This window comes from Impatiens glandulifera, chromosome 9 (assembly GCF_907164915.1).
Source record: "Impatiens glandulifera chromosome 9, dImpGla2.1, whole genome shotgun sequence".
Taxonomy (NCBI): Eukaryota; Viridiplantae; Streptophyta; class Magnoliopsida; order Ericales; family Balsaminaceae; genus Impatiens; species Impatiens glandulifera.
In genome coordinates this window covers 35441890-35459977 of record NC_061870.1, presented here as the reverse complement: position 1 = coordinate 35459977, position 18088 = coordinate 35441890, and the positions used below count along the sequence as shown (strand labels likewise).

General features: G+C 30.7%; 2 protein-coding genes across 2 annotated transcripts; both read right to left on the bottom strand.

Annotated features, from left to right (window-relative positions):
* Positions 1 to 12: 12 nt before the first annotated feature.
* LOC124915262 (beta-fructofuranosidase, insoluble isoenzyme CWINV1-like) lies at positions 13 to 3135 on the bottom strand. Its single transcript, XM_047455947.1, has 7 exons — positions 2946 to 3135; positions 2773 to 2781; positions 2456 to 2703; positions 961 to 1581; positions 715 to 873; positions 289 to 627; positions 13 to 214 (listed from the first exon to the last, which is right to left on the bottom strand). Exons 1-7 carry the CDS (start codon positions 3118 to 3120, stop codon positions 35 to 37), a joined length of 1731 nt encoding a protein of 576 aa, XP_047311903.1. The 5' UTR covers positions 3121 to 3135; the 3' UTR covers positions 13 to 34.
* Positions 3136 to 14917: 11782 nt separating this feature from the next.
* LOC124915424 (beta-fructofuranosidase, insoluble isoenzyme CWINV1-like) lies at positions 14918 to 17297 on the bottom strand. Its single transcript, XM_047456138.1, has 7 exons — positions 17067 to 17297; positions 16951 to 16959; positions 15983 to 16848; positions 15745 to 15903; positions 15425 to 15672; positions 15236 to 15326; positions 14918 to 15155 (listed from the first exon to the last, which is right to left on the bottom strand). The coding sequence occupies exons 1-7, from the start codon at positions 17257 to 17259 to the stop codon at positions 14976 to 14978; spliced, it is 1746 nt and encodes a 581-aa protein (XP_047312094.1). The 5' UTR covers positions 17260 to 17297; the 3' UTR covers positions 14918 to 14975.
* Between the last annotated feature and the right edge of the window lie 791 nt (positions 17298 to 18088).

Genomic DNA, 18088 nt, shown 5'->3' with positions numbered 1-18088 from the left:
AGTGATTTATTATTGAGTAGTGATCATCTTTAAATTAGTTGATAACACCTTTCTTCATGCTCCAAGCTTTCATCTTTGAAATTCTAACAGGACTTGCTCCATTGTTAAAGACATACAAATGAGCCGCCTCTTTAATCGCTAAACTCGGATACACCCTCGAAGTTATGCATACCTTTCCACCTCCACCAAAACTCTCCACTATCGAATGATCAATCTGAAACAATTAATACCCTCAAAGTTAGAAAATCACATTAGTTTTAATACAAAGTAGTGTAATTTATTAATTACCAAGCTTCTCAACGACAACTGATCATGAACAGGGTTAACATCCAAGAATGCTCCATAGTTTGTCTTATCAGTTCTCACATTTAGAGAAGACTTGGTTTGATCACTACACATTAGGACCACATACTTTCCATGTTCTTCTCCAAATTTGAAAATTGTGAAGTAAACAGCAGTAAATTCTTCCAAATTCATGGAAGCCAATGCCATAATTCCAAATGGCCCCAATCCTCCTCTCGTCCAGCTTTGTTTTCGGTTGCACAACAGCTCAGCATCCCTCCATTTTGGATCAAATTTCTCCGCCTTCTCTAGTCCCATCACTTCAAACGACACCTCAATATCCGCCTGTAGTTTAACATTGTTCACGAGAAGATAAACATGTGACATCAAGTCTTTCGTTACTCGGATAAAAAAAAGTAAAAAATATCTTGCCTGAGCCGCGGTAATTTTTGAAATTTTAATCTTTGATCCTTCTTTAAGCACCTTATTTGTCATACTAATCTTATTAGTGCGTAACATTTCTATCTCATGAATTGGCCATTGGACTAACTGCTTCCCTGATTTATCTAGCCAAACACTCCTTGGAATTGCCTATTCATAAAAATAAAAAATAAATAATAAATAAATCACAATAAAGAATTTAAGACAAATTATTTATTGTCAAATTAATTAAATCACCTGTAGGCCAGACCATCCTTGCTTCACATAGTCAACTATAGGCAAAGATTCATTAATCCAACCCCATAGGATCCTTCTTCTCTTAACACTATCATAAAAAGTTTTAGAAGCATAGAACTTTCCATAATCATATCTTAATCCCCTTCCATTATCCACTATTTCATGTTCCGGGGCATAAGAATCTTTTCGAGCATTATACCGTCCAATACTATAAAGATCGTGCCTAGTCTCGTCCAAGCTAATCTTAAGAACATGTCTAATCCCGGTTCCAACCGGAGTTGAAGTGTCCAAGCCATCTTTACCATCGATCTTGACAGGATAAAAATCGGGACACTCCCACATTCCACTGTCTTTACCGGAGTGAAGGGGATGTTGGGATTTAGTCCAATGGATGAAATCTTTGCTCTTGTATAAAATCGCGAGACCTCTGCGATTTCTTTTGCTACCGACAACCATCCTCCATTTTAGGTCGTGACCAAGCCATGCAGTGCTTGGATCTCTGAAGGAACTTCCATTGATTTGGTTCTGGGAAGTTGGTGCCATTAATGGGTTATGAGAGGATTTAATCCATTCCAAGAGGTGTGGGTCAGAGAGATTCTTTGGCACAGCCAACGCCTGAACCTTTATTTTATTTAATAATTCAAGAGAAATGAAACATATCAATATTAAATTCGTAACCAGACTTAATAAATGTGTGAAAGTTGCATGTTAAAAAGTATACATAAAATTGGACACATTACAGTATGACAGATAGAGCTTAAATGCTCAACCCGGGTTAAAAGATAATGAACTTAACGCCACTATAGTTTAAGTATCAAAAATGACTTACCCTACAACTTGTTCGGTTGAATTTAATTTATTTAAAAAATGTCGGGGTGAGATTAATGTTTTTTTATAAAAAAATTTAAGAGTATATTTTGTATAATAAATTGCGTGAGGTTGTACAATGGTATTTTATTATGTTTGAATTAAAAAGTAAATTAATAAAATTAAACAACCTAAGAAATCATAGTTTCAAGTTTAATTTTCACTAAAAGCATGATAACTATAATCATTATTTACCTTAAAAATAATCCCTAATAAAAAAAATAAATAATAATGAACTTAGCCTATTTTACAACATGGAGTTCATTTAATTATTCTTATATGTTCTAAAAGATATATATTAAAAAGAACAATTAAGATTATATTTGAAATATTATTCATATAATTACACATTGAGTAGTTTATTTGCATGTTATTCAAAATCTAGAATATATTAGCACATTATTATCAAATTTCTAGGGTATTTTTTTTAAGGTCAAGGGTTCAATTGAGTCTTCACACACCTACCATTTAAGATATTTTTTTTTATCAATTCTTTAAGTATTTTTTTAAAATCTATTTTCATTATACACAAGCTCATCATCATCCAAAAAGTCACTACTTTCCCTCCAGAAATTAAACATAGATAAAACAAAATATGACATTATTAATGAATTAATTATTTATCTACCTGTTGTTGTTGTTGATTGAGGCCAGTGTAAAGAATGGCCGGTGTTTGGCCGGAGATGATGGTGGCCGAACCCGACCAACAACTTCCACTGTCGGTGGAGGGCTGAGACGGTGACAAGGCCGGTGGATGAGGAGTCCAGTTAACTAGGTCCTTTGATGTGGAATGAGCCCATACTATTTTTCCAAAAGAAGGTCCGTCCGGATTATACTGATAGAACAAATGGTAAATCCCCTTGTATATCATCGGACCTGCATGCACAACAATCCCATAATTAAATTCAAAGTATTAAATCTAGATTATGTTAATTAATTACTTACCGTTGGGATCTTCATATCCAAGTACAAGTCCAACCCATGAGACAAATTAATAAACAAATTAAAGGATTATATTTCAGATATATTAATGGAAAAACAGTAACATAAAGACCATAATAAGAAAGTGTTTATAAATTAAATGGAAGTGTGTGTGTGTGAGAGAGAGGGAATGTTACCATTCATCCAGTTCTTGGGAGGTTGAAAGTGATAGGCGGTTCTGTAAGTTGGGTTTGGAGAAGAAGGTTGAAGAATGGATTGAAGATCTTGGTTGATTGTAACATGAGAAGCCTGAAGATGAAGAACACCATGAATAAGGATGGACAGGAACACTAGACATGTTTTCATGATCATGTTTGTAAAAGAGCTAGCTATAGTTGATTTGCTTTATCACTATGCATGTAATATATATGGTTATATCATGCCCTATTTATAGGAGAACTTGGGGTTATTTAAGGCCAAATATTTTCAACCCAACCATCCCTAGATAATAAATATATATATATTTAATTTCTAATTAATTCTTATATAGGGTTAGGCAGGAAATAATATAAACTAGTCATGTTTAATTTTTTTTCTCTAATATAAACTCGTGTTCAAATTCTATATGGTTTGATGTGCCATTTTTTTGAATTTCATTCAATTTTTTTCATTGTGTCATTACCATTCTAACAATCAAATTATTTTTTTTAAACTAAACACTAAAATATATTTAATTTTATAAAATTAAATATAAAAAAATTATTATAATAATTTGACAGAAGTAAAAACTAAGTAATTACTTTTTTAGTATTTTAGACAAAATTCCAAAAGACACTCAAATAATCAACTTCAGAATATATATAGTTTTTTTTTTATAAAAAATAATTTAAGATTTTATAACTATTATTATTATTACGATGTTTTCTAATATTCGTTTTGGAAATTCGATGAGTGAGTAGGGGAGTTAATCGTTTTTCTCGATAACTTACGAGCTCGATAACCAATTGACAATCATGACTGTATTTTATTTTTTATGTCAAATTTTATTATTGTGTTTAAATAATTTTCATAATTTTTAATATAAATAAATAATTTAAAAAAAATAATATAATAATAATAATATAAATATCACATGCTTAATTGCTTATTATGGTGAAATGTTTAATTTAATTTAAATACATGTTAACTATTAACTCGTACAACATTGGACAACACAAAAATTACAAACCAGAAGAAATAATGAATGCAATCACAATATTGTTTTTATTTGGATTCTTTATTTTATACTTTTTAAAAGTGATTTATTTCAATCAATTTGTGACATTATATGTCATAATTTTGTTTTCAAATGATATTAGTCACGGCTTATAAAATTTCAATTTCATGGAGTCAGAGTCGTGACTTAACAAAAAAAATAGTCACAAATTTAAACAAAAAATAAAAATCACTATCAAAACCTCAAAAACAACATAGAAATCACATATCAAAGTTGTGTAGTTAATGTGAATCTAAATTCATTTTTTAGTGACTTTATTGAAGAGTGATATATAACAAGGTTTTCAATCTTCATAGATAACCCCATTGTGAACCGTATGCATCTTTCTCATGTCCAGATTTAGTGAGATACATTTTTTTTTTAATTATTGGTTTTAAATTAACTAATTTTGAAATATTTTTAATTTTTTTTTTCTTCAATAAAAAATAAATATATATTTATATTTATAGTTAAGTTTAGTTATAAGGTATAATTAAATCTACACAAATAATAAGTGCTTCTAATATTTTGACTTTAGTAGTTCATTGTAAATAAAAAAAGATATATTATTAAAATATTATTATTTTATAACGTTATAAACATGATTAATGTGTAGAAGGAACCAGAAGCAAGGGAACAAGAAAATTAAAATAAAGCTGCAACAGAGCATCAATAAATATTGCTCATATTAAAAAAAATAATAAAAAAATGAAATAAGAAAAAAAAATAACGTGTCAAACTCAAACAGTAAGCTGAATTTATAAATAATGGCGCAGTTTGAAAATTAGGAAGATTTTTTTTAAATTTATTTAATTATTTTTTAATATCTTATTGATTATTAATTTAGATAAATTAATATTTTTTTTATAATTATATATATATATATATATATATATTAATAAATTAACTTCACTATTTTAAATAGGTCCATTATTTTATCTAAGCATATAGTTTTATGAGTTTTATTAGTTCTGAGTTTTTTTTGTTATTCTATTTTGAATTTTAAAAATTATTATCACTCCACAAAATTTTATGCTTGAATTGAACAAAAGATTATTTTTTAATATTTTATTTTACGGAATCATGAAAGAAAAATACTCTTTATTATTAAAACAAATGTTCACTGTAAAATGATAAAAAATTAAAAATATTTTTTTTATTTAAAAAAATATCATTTAATTTAATAACATTTTAAATATGGTAGAATGCAAGTAAAAAGTATAATTTTTATTTTGACAATTTTAAAATTTGTTATGACAAAATATCTTATAAAAAAATATATATTTATTTTAACTGGGTTTCACATTTCTTGAGATCAATTTTAGTAAGTAATTCTTGTTTCTTAAAATTTGGCACACACATGCATCCTTAATCAATAAGTAAAATAAGACCATTAATTACTACAGTTGTATGCAACTTAAAAAATCTCTAATTAAATTCCTAAATCTATTTCAATAAATATCCACATTGCTAATGGTAGCCCGTTGATAAATATATATATAAATTCAAATAAATAAAAATAACCTTAAACCCTAAAAAGAACTAAAAGCATGCATATACGGATCCATCTAAATGTCAACATAGTGCATGTAAGGCAAACATGATAGGGCTGAGTGGGCCGTAGTGCTCCATATTTGGAACACATAATTCTCATATGAGGGAATAATAATTACTCTTATATATAAATAGAAGAAAAAAAAATCAACTTAAAGAATTTTTTTTTAAATTTGTAAAAAATTAAAACTAATCATATTTGTTAAAAATAATAATAGTTTTCATTAAAAAAAAAATGTTTACCTAATTCAATTACAGATTTTATACTGAATAAATTAACTATTCTAGTGATTTTAGTTTGAACTCTCTTACTAAAATGTTTGTTAGTTAAAACATTCAAGTTTTCAGAATACTCTTAAAAAAAATGCAATGGATTTAATTAGGATTCTCTTTTTTTTTTCTTTTGGATTAAATCACTAATTTGAATGTTTTTTTTTTAAGTTATTGCGTTAAAAAGTATCCAAATTAAAAAAAAAAGAAGGAAAATACAAACAGAATGTAAAACCAGAAATGGCAAAATTAATTGAAATTTTATTTACAATATTAGTTGTACAAAACAAAAGTTGCAAAAATAATATTGAAATATATGTTACAAAATATTTATTTGAAGTCACAAAATTAAGAAAATGAAATTGTGAATAATTTTACTAATTGTATACTTAGATGCAAGATTTATTTTCAAACAAAGTTAAAAAAAACAAATTGCAAAGTTTGTTACAATAACTAAATTCAGAAGTCACTAATATAATAGCAAAACAAAATGAAAAATTTGTTGTTAATCCAAACTTTGGTAGGATAGCAGTTGCAAATTGTGTTGTCACTAAGTTTTACACAATGGTGTGATTTGTTACTTTTAGGTTAATTTGTTCATGGAGCCATTACTAATAATTGTTGATTTCTAATTGTAAAAATATACTTACAGAGTCTCATAGTTTTGTATTGTTGTTGTATCGGAATTAGAGGTATCTCTACACACGGTTTCATCTATACAAAAATTCTGATTTGTTTTCTTTTCTAAAGAAAATCTTTCAAATAAAGTAAAAACCCACGAAAGGACATAACATGCATAGAAATATCGAGTTCTAAGATCATCAAGTATGCCCACAATGTCAACAAAGAAATAGTATGGTGAACCAAATCTTAGTACCTAAGCTAAAATCATGAAGATAAAGCTTACACTTATAGTATGGTGAACTTGATATTAGTGCATAATTAATTATTTTACTTAATATATCTATAAAAGGTGTATAATAACCCTATTTGGCATAGCATTAATTCAACCAAAAGGATTCTAGAATTGAGAGAGTCTGTGACCTTAGTCCATTATTTCTTTCTCCATTTATATATATATAGATATATTAATTTGTGTTGAATGGACATTGTAAAATGAGCACTTGCAATATATATATTGATTGTCCTTTGGCCGTGAGATTTGGAATCTGGCAGCATTAATAGAGCAAGTTGGTAACAGACTAGCCAGGCACTTGAGGGTGGTGGAATGATCAATGGGTCCAATTCATTTTTTACTAATTTGGTTATTTTCAAATGCACGCTGTATATTTGGGTGTCTCTACTTTTTTTCTTTTTCTTTCTAAATTATTGATTTTGAATTCCTACTAGTAATTAATAATTAGGTTGACATCCACTGGATTTATATTAATGGTGTAACTTTTTACCTTTCTTTTCCACACACTTTTCAGCTAAGATTTCAAATTGTAAGTGGACTTAATTATAATAATAGATCATACGTACGTGGATATGGAAGATCATGATGATATTTGGCTCATGCCAAACAGTGGAATGACCGGTAGCCAAATTAGGAACCCATGCTCAAGATTCTCTCTTGCATCCTTTTCAATTTTACATTTTCTTTTAAACCATATATAATACCAAATTTTGTAAAGATCCCAGAAACAAATGGTGAAAACTCATTAAAAACAGTTTAGTTCATGACATATTTTTTTTTATGTTATTCAGATACATCTCAAAGAATCGCCAAAAGATTAGGTTGAACGTAGGGATTATGAGTTGTTTGGACTCGAGCATCACCATGCATATTGTCTAGGGTCATAAATGAAGTGGGTTCTTCTCGTTTTCTCAGTAGTATTGATAACAAGAAGGTAAAAAACTATGATAGCGATCAATTATTTGTTTTCTTTTAACTTACTATATTTCTTCTTCTTCATATCAAATAGATCTTTACAAGTTTTTATAGGAAAATATTGACTCTTTAAATGATTGTATCTTCAAATGCCAAAATAATGTATATCTCATGGTTATCTCACCCACCCCTAAAACTATTAATATTATTATAGGAATATTAAACATAAAAAATAAAACGCCTTAATTTAAGTTTTTCAACAACAAATCTCTCCCTTAAACTTAAATACTCTTCTCATCTCATTCCAACAAGCCTTTTACAACTCTCCAGCAGTGTGGTCGACGGTGCCTTGGTGAATACGTCCACGACCTGAGCTCGACTTTTAACCTGCTCCAGCTCGACATTTCTTTCTCTGACATGTTCTTGGATGAAATGAAATCGTACGTCGATGTGCTTGCTACTTCCGTGATTAACCAGGTGTTTTGCCAACTCGATCGTCAACTTGTTATCAACTCGAATCACAGTTCATTCGTCTCGGATCACTCCCAGATGCCTTAGTAAATATGAAAGCTAGACTGTGTGACACACGCTTTAAGAGGCCGCCACATACCCGACATCGCAGGTCACAAAGTTACATTAGGTGGTTTCTTTAACAATCAAGTAATATATGTATTCCCGATTAGGAATACATAACCCGAAGTATTTTTCCGGTCATCAACATCTCCACACCAATCACTATCTGAGTAACCCACTAATCGATAGTCATTTGATTTTGAATAGAAAAGGTCAAATGAAAGGGTTCCTCGAACATATCTCAAAATTCTCTTCAAGGTCTTCCAATGTGTTAGCTTGGTTCCTCCACGAATGTGCTTATTATCCCAACACTCCACATTAGATCGGGTCTCGTGCTTGTAAGATAACTTAGACTTCCGATTAAGGTTCAATATCTTTTAACATCAACTCGTTCTCCTCCATCAAACTTTGAGAATTTAGTGCATGGTTCCATTGAAGTAGAAACCGGGTTACAGTCTTCCATTTTAAACTTTTTTTAAATTTCAAGCGCATATATCTCTTGGGATATAAAAATATTTTCTCGACTACTTCACTTCTAAACCAAATAAAATATTTCATCACGTCTAAGTCTGTCATCTCGAACTCCTTCTTCATTACTTCCTTGAACTCCTTAATTAGTTTTGTGTTGTTTCTGATTAATATGAGGTCGTCGTAATAGAGAGCGACTACCATCATATCCTTTTCTAATTTCTTTGTGTACAAGGCATGTTTGTACGGACATTGCTAATAAATTCTCTCATTTCAGGCACGAGTAGCCTACATCAGCCCGTAGTGGGCTTTTCTCAATCTCAAAGCCTTCTTCTCATCCCCTCTCTTCATGTACCCGAGTGGTTGCTTGAGTACACCTCCTCCTTCAACACTCCATATAGAAATGCAGACTTCATATATCTATTTTTAGAATCGACCATTGGTTCTAAGTAGCTAACGAGATTAGAAGTCGGATTGACTCCATTCTCGTGACAGGAACAAATATGTCATCATAGTTGATTCCTTCATTTTGTCTATAACCTTTCACCACAAGTCGAGCCTTATAATACTCAACCTCTCCTTCAACATTCATCTTTTTTTGTACACTCATTTTACTCCTATGAGTTGAGCTCTTTCAAAAAGGTCGGCCAACTCCCATGTTTTGTTGCGTTCAATTGCCCAAATTTCTTCATCCATAATTGATCTCCATTTCTCATATTGTACAAATTTCTCAAAATTCAAATCTTCGTAGTCGGCCAGGAGACATACAACGTGGACTTCATTTGTAGTGTAATATATCTCCTACAGACTTCTCATTATCGGTTGCTGACTCAATTTAATGTCTGAAAGCTCAGTGATTGTTGATATTGGAGGCATAACAACCTCCGAGCTTATTTCTTCCTCAATCATGTTATTCAAATTCCATGCTATTGATTCCTCCACGTGAACATCTCGTCTCACCACCACTTTCTTGTTAACAATATCAAACAATTTATATGCTTTAGATTTTTTTATCATACCCGATAAATATTCGATCTTCTAATTTTGACTTGTGCTGACTTGGTACTTGTCCATAGGCCACGCTACCGAACACCTTCAAATGAAAAACACTCGGCTTCATACCACTACAAATCTCTTGAAGCGACTTCTCTCCTAATTTTGAATGTGGACATCTATTTTACACATAAAAAGCGCACTACACCGCCTCTACCCAAAAAAATTTCGGCATAATCTTTCATTTCACCATAGTTCGAACCATATCAGGAATAGTTATGTTCTTTCGTTCTGATATACCATTTTGTTGCAAATAATATGGCGTAGTCAAAAAAACATTTGATCTCATGTTCCTCGCAGTATTTGTTGAACTCAACAGAAATGAACTCACATCCTCTATTAGATCGGACTACTTTGATGACATTGTTTGTTTCTTTCTCTACCATCACTTTGAATTTTTGAAGTTTTCAAACACTTCTAACTTCTCCTTCAAAAAATAAACTAACGACTTTCTCGAGAAATTATCAATTAAAGAGACAAAGTATCTCTTACCACTGAATGATTCTAAAGTTATCGACTCACACAAATCGGTATGGATCAGTCTGAGTTGCTCTTTTGCTCGGTATTTAGAACTTCTCGGGAAAGAAGTCATTGCTTACTTCCCGATCACACATTTTTCATAGAATCTTTTTTCGAATTTCATATTAGAAAGTCTAAGCACCATCTACTTTTTCACTAGCTCGGTCAACCTTCGAAGTGAAGACCGAACTGATAATGTCACTTCATGGCCTCATCATTCAAATCAAGTTGTATGCATTTATCTTGAACTATTTTCAGCTCAAGTTTGTATATGCGATTTTTCTTCATTTCTACTTAGGCAATGAGTCTCCCAAGTTTATCCATCAGTTGTAGTTCCCGGTCTTTAATTAGAGCCGAGTACCATTTCTCCATCAACTGTCCATACTCAATATGTTGTTTTTTAAATTAAATACGTAGTACACATCTCTAATCTCTCTGATTCACCCATTTCTTTGTTGATACTAAATCATTCATCGACCTTTGATGGCTACTTTTGAAGCATCGCTGAAAAAATGGATTTGAACTCCACATTTGAGAGTATTTTGAATAACCTCCCGTCACCACACATATGGTTACTTGTACTAGTGTTCAAGTACCAAAACGAGTTATCACAACAGCTCGGTTTGATCTCGGTTTCTGAAATTTTTGTCACCAACAATAATCCTTCATCTTCTTTCTCAGCAAAGAAGTTTATTGGTTCCTCATTTCTCTTCTCAGATCTACAATCTTTGGAAATATGACCCAGTTTTTTAAGGTTGTAACATTTTATTGAGTAACAAATCTTGGAAACATGCTCATACTTTCTAAAGTTATGACATTCAATATTGTTGTTTGTGTTTATCGGGACACCCCGAGTTTGACCTTGGCCATGCCAGTTATATTGGCTGACTTGCTCATTTTCTCGTCCTCTTCTTCCTCTACCACTCAGGCCTTTGCCTCTTCCTATGTCTTTGGTACTCTGAGCATGTTCAAGGGATCCCCTTTTTGTTTTTCATTCACCGCTCATGCGCTTCTAAGGACACAACAAGCTCTTCAATGGTGAACGTTGATAGGTTTTTGGATTCCTCTATTACGCAGACAATATTTTCGAAATTATCTTTCAATGACCTCAAAATCGTTTTAAAAACTCGGTTTGATGAAAGACTTTCACCATTCTGATTCAGTTTGTTCACAACGGTTTTCACCCGAGTAATGAACTCAGATACACTTTCAAACTCTTTCATCCTCATATTTTCCAAGTCACCCCTAAGAGTTTGAAGTCGGACTTACTTCACTCGTTTGTCTCATTTGTTTGCTATTTCGAGTGTATCCCACACAACTTTAGAAGATTTTGCATCGACTATCTTATCAAAGTCAAATTCATCGACAACTCGGTATAGTAGATACAAAGTCGCCTTATCTTTAGCTCGAACGACCTTTAACGTGTTCAGCTGAGCATTTGAATACTCATTTGTGTTCGTCGGTTCCTCATACTCAGTCTCGACCACATCCTAGTTATCTTGCAAGCCGAAAAGGGTCTTCATCTAGACCTTTTAGTTGTCCCTTTTAGTTGTTGTAGTTGGCGCCTTTTGTCAAATTGGGTAGTGGGATGTCATTGGTTATACCTGCTATTTCTCTCAAGGTTTACACTCAACTCACACACCTCACAAATTTCTCGGTCGCTCCTCTTTCTCTCTCAGTCAGTGCACACCACGACGTTCTCTTTTGAGGCTGACAGATTCTCTCACGCTCTCACACATATGATACCAATTTATTTGTAACAAGAGGGCAAAAAAATAATAATAATTGACAATGTTTTGTTCTCTTTAACTCACTCTATTTCTTCTTCTTCATATAAAATAAATTTTTACAAGTCTTTATAGAAAATTATTGACTCTTCAAATGTTTGTCTTTTCAAATACCAAAATAATGTATATCTCTTATTTATCACACTCACCCATAAAATTATTAATATTATTAGAGCAATAAATATTAAACATAAAAAAAACTGAAATGTCTTAATTTAAATTTTAAACATTCTCATCTCTTATGTTCTTCATAAATGATTTGATCTTCTCTATATTGAAAATTTGTACTACAAATAAAAAAGCATTTTTGCAACACATATCGCAATATTTATGTGCATTTGCAACCAATCTAGCATCAAACATTTTTACCTAGTCTTCCAAAGTGACTTGTAATATAGTTTGTAGTTTTTTTAGCTCTCCAATGAAGCTCTAATATTATTTTTCTGGCTGACCTTGTATTATATCCCATATATATTCAGCACCACCTAGAAACTTAAAAGGTTGACTAGATTCTCTACTAAGGAGTTATTTTCTAGACAAATGAACAAGTGATTAAGAAAAACAGATGAACTTGATTATACTTGTAAGATTCTGAACAAATGGTGAATTGTTGGTCAAAATGATTGGTGTTTATTAAACAAAATGCAGTGGCAAAGTCATCAGCAAGTTCATGCATTCCTCAGCCATAATTTTTATTTTTGAAATTTTTCCATGAAAATATATATTAAAAAAAGGGATAGTTTAAGTCATAATATTATATGGAAGACTAACGACTCTCCCAAATTAAATTGACATTCATCCAAGCATAAAAAGTCACATTAATTCACTATATTCAATTTGAGAGATACATATAACAATGTTATGCAAGTTCAATAAGATTGATATGTCATTCAGCATAAATATTTATGTGGTTAAGAAGGTCGCATACTGAACAATACAAAATAAATTAAAATGAGATTGCGAATTAATTAAAAAATAAAGTAATTTCTCCTCTCAATATTTTAAGATAATGGAAACCAAGGTTCAACATGAAAGTATAAACATTTGTCTATATACGAATCGCTAATAAAACCTTATAAATACAACAAGAAGTTAAAATTGTACGTGAATCCTAACCGACGGGTTTGCAACCAGAGATATATCTATTAAAGGGCCCTATGGGCTTCAGCCCACCCCACCCCGAAAAAAATATTAATTTTTACGATAAAATGTGACATAGACACCTAATTTCCTATTTTTCAATTTAATTCATAACAAAATAAACATTTATCCATTTAATTTATCCATAATTTTCTCTTTTTTCTTTAAGTCCACCAAAAAAATTATTTCAAGTCCCCAAGCTCTAATTCCTATATCGTCAATGCTTGCAACCCATAACAAGAGACTCACCAGATTCCTTGCCGAACCAGAACAAGATCCCTTGATTCAAAAGTCAAAACTCTTTTCGAACCTGAACACTAGCAGAAACCTAGCCGAACCCGAACCATAGTTGACCATTGCCAACCCTTGCGACTAGATGAAGAAACTCACTTAAAAAAATTTAGATTGAGTTTAAATAAATTACGATTTTTTTTTAATAAAATGAGTAAATAAAAGTAAGTATTATCATTTTTTAATAATAAACAAAATAATTATTATATTATTTTTTTTTAAATTAAAAGGTAATGTAAAATTTTAATCTTAAAAATAAAAAAATGTTTCAGTTCATCCAAATCCTACATAGATCCGTCCCTGGACGGAGCTCGTTAGAGAAAGGAGGAGAATCACGGAGAGAAACAACATTTCTTATTTTTTTTTATTTTTTATTTTTTAATCAGTTTAAACAAAATTCAAATCCCTCACACTGGAAGCTAATTTAGCAACCGGTGCTAATGAACCAAATTGTGATTGTCACTAAATATCATTTTTTAAGAATTTTGTTTTAATTGCGATTTGGTAAATTTTCTTAGAATTTTAAATTTGTAATTATAAAATTTTATGAATGAATTTATATTTGTATGTTAAAAAAATATAACTTGTTATTTATTCAAATTAATTATGTTAATTATTTATTTTTTAAATATAACTCTATTACTGTCAATTTATTTATTATTATTTTTAATTAATTATATTATATTTAATGTAAGAATATTAACATGAACTCATAGTCATGATTTATCATTTTAATTTAAAATGAAATGATAATATTCTATATTAAGAAGTCTTATTTTAATAATATTTTATTATTTCAAGGAAACTCTAATCACAATCTTGATTTACCTTCCCAAAACTTTTAATCATTAAATCTGATACCATTATCTTTATATGACTTATTATTTAGACTTCCATGTGATGTACTAAAGTTTTGTTTATAGTTGACTTTGCAAATTCCTAGGAACATTGTACAATTCAATAGTGTAAATTCATGATCATTAAATCAGATAGGAAATAAACCTAATAACATGTGTTATAAACAAAACTTCATAACTTTCAACTAGCCACTAATAAATATACCACTAAATAAATGATACCACTATCACATGTGGACTTAGTCAATCAAGAAATGTTAAATCTAGTCACTAACACACAATAAATCTTATATTATTTCTCAATAACTATCTACTATTGTCCATGTTTAAGAACATGTTTAATTAAATCGAATCCAGTTATAGACATAGTTCAAAATAAAAACAAAAAAGAGCCCAAAATACAACAACAAACCGATTACACACTTTCAATGTTTTATTCTTGCTCATGAAATATGTTTTGAAATTTACTAAGACCATAACACACTTTTTTTTCCTTCTTTTTCTTTGAGAGCATAATCTTTTGTATAATTATTTATGGTGAATGTAATTAAGCAAAGGAATACAATAACAACTTGTTAGAATTAAGAGTCCAAATATTTTATTAATACTAATTAATTAAGATCACTTAATTAATTAATATGGGCATTTTTCATGCTCCAAGCAGTGAGACTAGAGATTATTACAGATTGAGTTCCATTGTTGAAAGCATACAAGTGGGCTCCACCATCAATGGCCAAACTTGGGTACACTCTTGAAGTGATACATGCCTTCCCTTCCCCTCCAAAACTCTCCACTATGGATCGATCAATCTGCAATTTCAAATAAATTAATTATATATATATATATAATAAGCATTAAATTATAATTAATTATATATATTAATTCTTACCAGACTCCTTAATGACAACTTTTCTTTAGTGGGGTCCACGTCTAGGAAAACTCCGTAAGACGGTTTGTCATAATCTAGATAAGCTGATGACCTGGAATCATTCAAATTTTAGTTATAATTAATATTCGGCACCAAACAATCACATGAATTAACAACATTAATAATAAAATATTGGGCGGCTGAGTCGACCTGGTTTGGTCACTGCACATGAGAACCACGTATTTGTAGTCAACTCTAAATATTCTAAAGAAGACAGCTGTGTATTCTTGTAAGTTCTTGGAGGCTAAGACCAATAGCCCAAACGGTCCAAACATGCCCTTAACTGATGTCACTTTTTGACCGCAAACCATTTTCGGATTCATCAATAAACTCTTTTCTATCGTCTCAACATTGTTATGTTCGAGTTTAGGTAATTCAAATGTCACTTCTATGTCCGCCTATTAATTAATTAAATTCAGATTAATAAAAATATAATAATGGAATTTAAAATGAAAATAAATTAATTTAACCTGTGAGGCTGTGACACCAGAAATTTCGACCAAAGACCCTCCTTTCAGATCCATCCTAGGAATACTGACTTGTTTTGTCCTTAGTTTTTCAATTTCTCTAATTGGCCATTGTATTAATTGTTTTCCTAATTTGTCTAGCCACATTTCTCTAGGAATTGCCTGCATGTTACACCAAATTTGATATTAAGTGTCACATTTATATTTATTAATTAAATTAAATGACTTATAATTAACTAACCTGAATTCCAGACCATCCCTTGGCTATATCAAGGGTAGCATTAGTTGACTCGTTGATCCATCCCCATAAGATTCTCCTATGCTTAATGCTGTCGAAGAAGGTCTTCGACGCGTAAAATTTCCCGTAATCATATCTCAGCCCGAAGTCGCTCTCCACGGATCCCACGTCCGGGATATATTTATCCTTTTTAATATCGTAAGTTCCAACCGTATAGTACTCGTACCTAGTATTGTCCAAACTTACCTTAAGAACATGTTTAACCCCATTTCCTATAGTTGACGTGTCCAACCCGATTTCTGTCTTTTCACTCGATACAGGGAAAAAATCGGGGCATTCCCACATTCCGTTGTCCTTAACGGAATGTAATGGGTGCTGAGCTTTAGTCCACCGCACGAAATCCTTACTTCGGTAAAGGATGGCGATTCCGCGTTGACGCTTCTTGTTTCCGACTATCAATCTCCATCTACCGTCGGGTCCCATCCATGCGGTCGTCGGGTCCCTAAACGAACTTCCGTTGATCTCATTGTATGGGGTCGGTTCCATCAACGGGTTGTAAGTGGGCTTGACCCATTCCAAAAGATATGGATCGGACAGGTTTTTGGGCACGGCCATGTTTTGAACTTGGTGATTTTCCTTGTTTATTCCCGTGTAGAGAATGACGAGTTTTCCATTAGGAAGAATGGTGGTTGAACCGGACCAACATCCGTTGATATCCGAAGGAATCGACGGGTATATCGCGTGGGGATGTGGTGTCCAGTTCACTAGATCCGTTGAAGTTGAATGGGCCCAAACGATGTTTCCCCAAACCGACCCGAATGGGTTGTATTGATAGAAGAGATGATAAATCCCTTTGTAAATGAAGGGTCCTACACATATATATAAAACAAAACACCATACAAAACTAATTAATTAATTAAACATGATTGATATTTAATTTATATGTGAAATTAAAAGTTTGGAAAACTCACCATTAGGATCTTTAGATTCCAGAAAGTAGCCATTTGTCAAGATGAAGAAAGAAAACATCAAAAGTTAGAATCATACAATTCCTTAAAAACTGCTAAACAAACACATGTATACCTACCGTTCATCCAATTCTTAGAAGGTTGAAAATGAAAAGCAGTTCTATAAGGTTGTTTTTGATCTACAGAAGATGATTCACTAGCAGATTGGAGATGTCTATAGATATTATGGGAAGCTTCAAGCTTAAGGAATCCTCCATGGCTAAAGAGGATAACTAAAGAAAGAAAGATCCATGAACAAGAAAAATTGATCATGGTTAATGGCTATTGGCTAAGACTTTTCTTGGTTTGGCCAAGAGTGAGAATAATGTGATCACAAGAGATGGTTGATCCTAATATTTATAATGAATTGATACAGCTAAATATATTAAATAATCTATTTTTTAAACTGAAATCTGAATTTTCAAACATATTTAGATGGCGGTGAGTAAAGTCAAATTTCAAATATTTTATTTAACTATTTAAAAGTATATCTGTACACAATAGATCTGCTGGTTTTGTAACTTAATTCCTCTTAACATATATTTTATTGTATAATATAATTTAGTTATCCATATTTATATCCTACATTTTAAATATTTCTTAATTTATAAAAAAGTATTTTTAGATCTATTGATTTTTTTATTATTGCATATTAATATTATTTCATTCTGCCCGACACAACAGTATTTAATTCATGTATGTATGGGTTGTGTCTAATGTTTAAATGAGAAGATGATTGTTAAAATATATATATATATATATATATATATATATATATATATATATATATATATTAAAATAACTTTTACCCTTTTCATTTTATTTTCATAAAAAAAACTCTAAAATTACAAAAAAAAAAAATTAATAATTATTTCAAATCATATTCAATTATTAAAATTTTATTACTGAAAAATTAAATTATCAAAAAAAAAAACAATCAATATAGATATTAAATTTAAAATCATTACAATAATAATAACAAATATAACTTACATGACGTGTCTCGTGTCACAACCGTAAAATTATCGTTCAAAGACTAAAAAAGAAAAATTAAGATAATTATGATACATTGCCCGGTCAACTGAATAAGTTGTTAACTATT